The sequence below is a fragment of the Centruroides vittatus genome, unplaced genomic scaffold (assembly GCF_030686945.1).
Source record: "Centruroides vittatus isolate TY-2023 unplaced genomic scaffold, ASM3068694v2 contig_15, whole genome shotgun sequence".
NCBI lineage: Eukaryota > Metazoa > Arthropoda > Arachnida > Scorpiones > Buthidae > Centruroides > Centruroides vittatus.
Window position 1 is genome coordinate 1,651,811 of NW_027120927.1, and position 7,186 is coordinate 1,658,996.

Genomic DNA, 7,186 nt, shown 5'->3' on the forward strand with positions numbered 1-7,186 from the left:
TTAATCAGAATTTTACTCGGCACAGACAGATACTTTATTTTTAAATACATTTTAGAATTTTTATTTAATTTGATTTTAGTAGTAATTTTATAACTGGTGATTAGATCTGTTTTAATGCATTTTATACCTGGTAATGTGGAGTACAATATTTTATATTTAGAAAAATGTGTCATGTTTTGTAATAATTCATCCTGTAATTGTTATATTCTAATTGGAGTCTATAGTATTTAAAGACAGCACAAAATTTAAAGTGTGTCAAACATTTTCATTAATTTTTATTTTCACATTTTAACATGATCTTTACATACAAAAACTTTTTTGTAATTTGTATTCATTAAAAATTGAATGTAGAATTTTTCTGTTAAATAAACTGTGTTCTCAATCAAAAATTTATTTTAAAATTTTTATTACACTCTCCTGTGGAATCATCATAAAAAATATTAATGGAGGAATTATATAACATCATAGCTGAGTTAATCAACTTCCTATCATATGCTTTAAAGTTGTTTCGGATAAAAACCATATTTTGTATGAGTCAGTTTGGTAGATGTCTATATTAAAATTTAAGAATTCAATTTTTGTATTGATGATGTCATATAAACTAAAGCTAAAATCATAAATCACCAGTATATTAAGCTGGATGAGAAAATCCTCTAGCTATTCTCACAGGTCAACCTGAATGCGGAAGTTTTTATCAGGGTTGTCAAGTTGATGGGTGAGGGAGAAATCCCCTACCCCTGGGTAAGAAACACGGAAGTAATCTTTTTTCTATAAATACTCGACAGACATTCACTAGCTTTTAGAGAAAAATCACGGTAGCAACCACTGGAGAAACATGAGTATCAATGAGTGGACTCAAGCAAAAATGGATAGTAAGTTTTTTTTTTAAAAAAATATGTTTAGTAGTAGTCCTAGCTATAATAATCTATATATAAAATTAATTTTACTATTTTAGATAAGCCCGGGGTTATACTAGATTGCCAGGGATTCAGATTTAAAAATGAAGCATGTTTACACCCATACAACGGATATTTAATACGACAGATGGGGTATACAGGTTTTAATTCGGAGGATTTTGGAGTTATTAATTTTTTCCACCCTGAAATACGGTGGGATAAATTAACTTTATCCGATAAAAAAACTGTTAGATTCTGTAATAGATTACATAAATTATATTTATCGTATAAGCCTGAAAATGATGAATGGATTCATCATGATGATATTGTTTTTACTTTTAAAAATTTATTTCAAAAATATGGATTTATTTTTTTTAAAGGGGGGGAAATAGAAAAACTTTTAATTCGTAGAGCAAATGATATCTGTAATACCGCCATTAAATCGCTAGATGTGGAAAAATTCGGAGTTCCAAAATCTTCCGAAATTAAAATACTGTGTCCCTATCATTGGGATTTCCAACACCATTGCGGCTTGTGTAATGTCTTTTCATATAAGCATTATATGAAAACAGGTAAAAATATATTATTTTGTTTTAAATATTACCTCATTTTGAAAATATTAAATATATTTTTACTTTTACATAGAATTATCGGATGTATTCTGAAAACCCTTCCTGCATTGAAGAAAAACATGAATGTAAATTTTGTAAATAAAAACACAATTTTATATTTTAAATAGATTTTTTTATTGAATTACAACATTGATTATTAGTTGTTACAATCGGTTTTGACAAATGAAAATTATTTTTAACAAACTTTTTAACAAATTCATCGTTATAAAATTTATCCGTTACATGTAATTCTGATAAACATAGATTTCTATTAATTTTATATAAAAAATATAAGCAAAAATAACCGCAGTTTAAGGAAAACAAACTTTGGTGAATAATATTATTCCAACAATATTTTTTTGAATTTCGTTTTATAAATCTGATGATATTTGCTTTCCTCGGTTTTAATCCATAACTGTCGTAATAAATGCAAGAATTTTTATCTTTCGTAAAAAATACTGATACCCAATGGCTTCCTCGCTTATTTCTTTCATCTAAATTAATTATAAATGATTGCTTATTACCAACTCGAAACGGGAGATCGTCTGATGCAAACACTCCCCCAAAATTTCTTTTTATTTTCGGATCGCTCGCCGCTAATCTCCATAAAGTAACGGTATTCATTAATAATCGGTGAATACAGTTCGTGAATGATCAATTTCTAAAGTATTATTATATTCCAACAAACAAATAACATTTACCGTTTCTTGTATCGCCTTTGAGAACTTTAGTTCAATAGCAATGTTTCCCAGCTGGTTCACGCTTATATGACCCTCAGATCCTGATTTATCAGGGGTGAGGTCAAAACAATATAGAGCATAGCCATCTTTATATTCATCATAAGATATATTTGTAGATCTGTGATGGTGAATACATCCAGTATCTTCAAATAAGGAGATAAAATTTCTTGCATAAATTTTATTGCTATAGTCCGGACAGTATGGTTTAGCGGGAACCATCTGATTGTCTTTTGATAAACATATATAATTTAAATTATAATTTTTAAAATTAAAAGGATTACGCTTTACATTTCCGTTAAATGCTGAGTTGGAAACTAATCCCAGAGTTATTCTGTAGGGTAGCTGACCTATAACTACATTCGAAATACTTGTAGACTGAATTCCACTCGTTAAAGTAAAAACTTTAACATCAGTTCTACGAAATGGCATTTTTATTATACCGGTTTGTAAGGCTTTTTCTATCCCAATTTGAACTGATGAACTGACATCTACTTTATTAATTTTCAACGATGCATTTTTAATAATGATTTTATACTCATCGTTATTTGCCATTAGTGCAAAATTTTCTTTAGATCTCTCCAATTTCACCCTCAGGTCCACATTGTTTATTAAAAGCTTTGGCTGATTTGCTAAATCGATATGAAGCCGCCCCATTAAATCTATTATTCTACTTTCTTTGCTAATGTTAAATCTTTTAACTAATCCATGGTTAGTGTTATTTTCATCTAAGGGATTTATCGAATCCATTTGTCCTGCAGTATCTTTAAAAAATAATGCGGTTGTTAAAAAAGTTTCTTGCATTTCTTTCGAATTAAATAGTAAGGCCTCTAATATACTTTTATATGGGTAATTAACATGAGCGCTAATCTGTTTATCATTTAAAAACATCGTACACTGTGAAAACATACTATTTAAAAAATAATTAACAGGTGTGACTTTGTCTTCAGAACTTAGATTCGATCCATCCTTCTTTAGAATTTTTGCTTGAATGCATAAATAAATTGAATGTAGATCCATATAATGCTCACCCGATCCTGATATCAGAAACTCAATAGGTGCTCTGCTATCCGATATGGTGGCTACTGGATGAGCAATAACTTCGTAAGTATTCTCAATTGCTAGTTGAGTCGAAACAGTATTAAATAGGTCCAATTCTGATTTGAGACAACCACACGAATGAGGATCCATTTCTAATCAGCAAAAATATCGTTAAGTTTTCGCTTCTTCTTCTTCTTTTGTGACTGAATTAATCTTTTTCCTCGTTTTCTTTTTATACCTGATCCTGTCTGGACTTTTTTAAGTATATCTTGCTTAATTTCAGATCCCACATCTTTAAAACGAGACTTTGTAGATTCTTTAAACGACTTCCCTCCAATTACATCCGATCCTACATTTGATGCAAATTTTAAAGCCTTGCTACCCAGATACTTCCCCACTTTAGAAATTAGGGGAATAGATTTTCGAAACAGATTCGTGAAAAATCCATATCCCCTCTGTATTTGCGGTCCAGCGAAATAATTCCCTCTTCCAAATTGTTGTGTAAAAGGAAAATCGTGTTTCCATATCGTTCCTCCTGCCTGATTGCAGTAATAATTTATACAATCCTTAGGATCGAGCTTCATTTTCTACTTCTCAAAGACGAACTAACGTTAATAAATAAAATATAACGATATTTATATCTGTTTAAAAGATAAAACTAATAATGTTTTTCCCCCAAAAAAGATGATTTCTTTCCCGTTAGCAGTTCGCAGCTCAATTTCAATTGTATCAATATAATTACGGGTTAATGGAAAGTATAGAGGGGACTGGTAAACTCTAACTATTTGATCGGTCTTCTCCCCCATCACAGGTATAACCCTTAAAAGAGGAGCAGATATATCTCCAACACGATGAGAAGCAACAATATTTGAATAAATAAAAATTTCTGAAATTCCTGCAGACAATTCGATTGGATAGTCGCTCACATATTCACCCTCAGAAAATTTGTGTGTTTTAAACCCTAACAAATCTTTTAATTCGTTTCCAAATTCAATCGTTATATTTTTAGGAACTTTTAAAATGATTTTGTTATTAGGTAGTAATGCTAATTTAGTATATTTAAAAATCCCTAAAAATTTTTCTGCAGATGAATAAAGTCCAATAGGAATAAAAATTTTTTCCTCTACATCAATTTCCTCGACAACTTTTTTATTTCTTTCTATTAAAAGTATAAATTGATCTTTATAAAATTTAGAATTTGATATATATTCCCCTGACTCCGCTCGCAATATTAAATTTGAAGTGCCTTGTTTAAATATAATTTCTTTCAGCGGAAAATTTAATAAATAAAGTAATTTGTGAGCATTTTTTTTCGTAATATGCAGCTCAAATCCTTCTTTCAAATTTATTTTTATGTCTTTATAATTCTTGTCTAAAACGAATTCTGCCGTGTTAGACCCTGTTAATGAAACTATATTCTTGTTTATCCAATCGAAAAGAGTCTCTCCTTCATTTTCTTTAGCTGTAGTTAATGGAATCACATATGTTTTATCTTCTATTTTTTCTCTCCTAATCTTATGTCTAGTAATAGTATAATCATTATTATGATTAGATATATTAAACCAATTTCTAGGAATAATAACTTCTGTCAAACCAACCACCCATTTTCCATGTAAATCAATAGGCGGACTCATTTTCACGGTGAAATGAGATTGGTTATTTTCAGGGAATAACTTCATGCTGGCATTGCTTGTCAGAGTCACAAAAAAGTCTGATTGCATCATTTTGTTACCTTCTGTAATTCTTCTGTATAAAATCGTCCTTCCAAAATCTCGTTATTTAAATCCTTTAATATATATGTTGGAGGATGAGATGGAAAACGATCATGAATAATAAATATTTCCTTAGTCCAACCGGGTAGGTATCCTCGACTAAATGTTTTACGTATTTTCGAAATTCGAACAAACTCACCAATATTAAATTTAAACGTATTTCCTCCTTTTATACCATACAACTTTTCGAAAATCATGCTATGATGTAGGGGGGTAACTTCCGATGGAGACATGCCAATACTTCTATGAAAACTATTATTATAACTTTTCACAATATCTGATAATTTATCGATATATTTATAAGAATTACGATAAGTAAATAATCTATATATTTTATTCCGCAAAGTTTTATTTAATCTTTCCACAACTGCTGCTTTTGTATCTGAATGAGTTGAATAATGATTAATTTTAAATTTTTTAAAAAGATTTTTTACTAATCTATTATAAAATTCTTTTCCTTTATCAGTTTGTAAATTTTTCGGAACGTTTCTTTTTTTAAAAATGGTTTGAAAAGCATTAAAAACTGACTGAGGTTTTTTATCTTTTATAGCTACGACATAGCAATACTTAGTAAATACATCGATTACAGTTAGTAAATATTTTATTCCATTATTAAATCTAGAAAATTGTTTTAATACAATTAAATCAGCTTGCCATAAGTCGTTAGGATAAAAACTTTTAGTTTTTCTTCGCGAATATTTAATTCGTACAGGTTTATGAAGTGTATAAGTTAATTGAGAAGACAACCATTTTTTAACATCAGATCGCGGTAAATTCGATTCTTTAACTAATTTACTCACACCACCAAAAGATGCTGGAGATTTCGGATTATAGTATATCGATTTCAAAAGTTTTTCCATTCAAAATTTTTCTTCCTCTTCCTCTTAGATTTTTTCGGTTGATGAAATAGCGATGGAGAGAAAATTTCTTCTGGAGTTTCCAGTGATTTCGGTTGATATTGTATTTTTTCAGGTAATGTTGTCAAACCTTTGTTTCCAATCCACTCTTGTGGAAGGTTTATTTTCTTTAAAATAGTCCAAAATTCGTTAAAACCAACAGGAGGTGATACCGTTTTCCTATTTCGCATAACATACGAAACGAGGTCTACCATATGACTTCCGATAATGGGTTTCCCTTCAATTGTTAATTCACCTTTAGAATTCCATCCATAATGATTTCGATCAAGCTTAGCAATTAAATGTGGTATATATTTTTGATATAATTGAGGTACTGATAAAGTTATTTGTTTAATAAATCCATCGTCGTGATCAGCTTTTTCTTTTAGTCGAGATTCTGTTTCTTCTGTTTGGTTAGACACAACAGATACTCTAACAGGTTCTTTAGGAGTGTGAACGGTTTTCTGATATCTCGAAATCAATTGACTTAATAGCTTGACTTTACTGTCATCAGGTAAATTTGTACTCTCAAGTAATTCCTCGATATTAGAACCAATTCTTATTTCAGGCTTTTGATAACTCATCAGTAATTCGGGAGGAACTAGGGCCATCTGCTTCGCCATTAAATTCTTTTTCCTATTACTTTACCAATTAATCCTCCTGCCATAGACAATAATGGAGCCAGTAGAAGAGGAAGGAATCCACCGGATTGATTAACCAAAATTTTTTTCTTGGTATTTAAAGGAATGTGTTTTTCACTTAATTTCCTGATAATTTTTTTATATTTTCCTAATTTACGAACATCAGCAGGTATATTTCCTCTCCGCAAATTATCACATATTTCGCACAAAACTTTAATCTGATTTGGAGTAGCTTCTTTCAATATTGCTTTTCGTTGAGAAGGAGTAGTCTTCGCTAAAAAAGCCAGCATATGATAATTTTTCTTTACGTTCTTCATTTTATAGGCAAGTATATCCAGAAAATACCTTGTTTGTCAGGAAAACAGGAATCTCTCACAGAAAATTTCTTATCCGTTGTAGGATGAAAATCCAATAACAAATAACCAAATTCCTTTTCTGTTGCTTTTTTATATGCATCCATGAAAAAATTAAATTTTCCTGCAAAAGCCTGACGACCCAAGCAATTCACCTGACTTTCATCACGATTATTTTTAAATAAAATCAAGTAATGAGTATTTAAACTTATATCTCTCATAATCTTATTTTTCGGAAA

At 29.9% G+C, this 7,186-nt stretch overlaps 1 protein-coding gene and 1 long non-coding RNA gene across 2 annotated transcripts; one reads left to right on the forward strand and one right to left on the reverse strand.

Annotated features, from left to right (window-relative positions):
* The first annotated feature begins 545 nt into the window (after positions 1-545).
* Positions 546-1,632, forward strand: LOC136968612 (uncharacterized). The gene is made up of 2 exons (XR_010879678.1): positions 546-1,468; positions 1,542-1,632. It is a non-coding gene; the product is annotated as an uncharacterized lncRNA (long non-coding RNA).
* A 498-nt stretch (positions 1,633-2,130) lies between these two features.
* LOC136968584 (uncharacterized protein F54H12.2-like) lies at positions 2,131-3,435 on the reverse strand. Its single transcript, XM_067262584.1, has one exon. It carries the CDS (start codon positions 3,433-3,435, stop codon positions 2,131-2,133), a length of 1,305 nt encoding a protein of 434 aa, XP_067118685.1.
* Between the last annotated feature and the right edge of the window lie 3,751 nt (positions 3,436-7,186).

Excerpts from the sequence above, each read along its gene's own strand:
- LOC136968584 (XM_067262584.1), bottom strand. The coding sequence starts at position 3,435 with ATGGATCCTCATTCGTGTGGTTGTCTCAAATCAGAATTGGACCTATTT.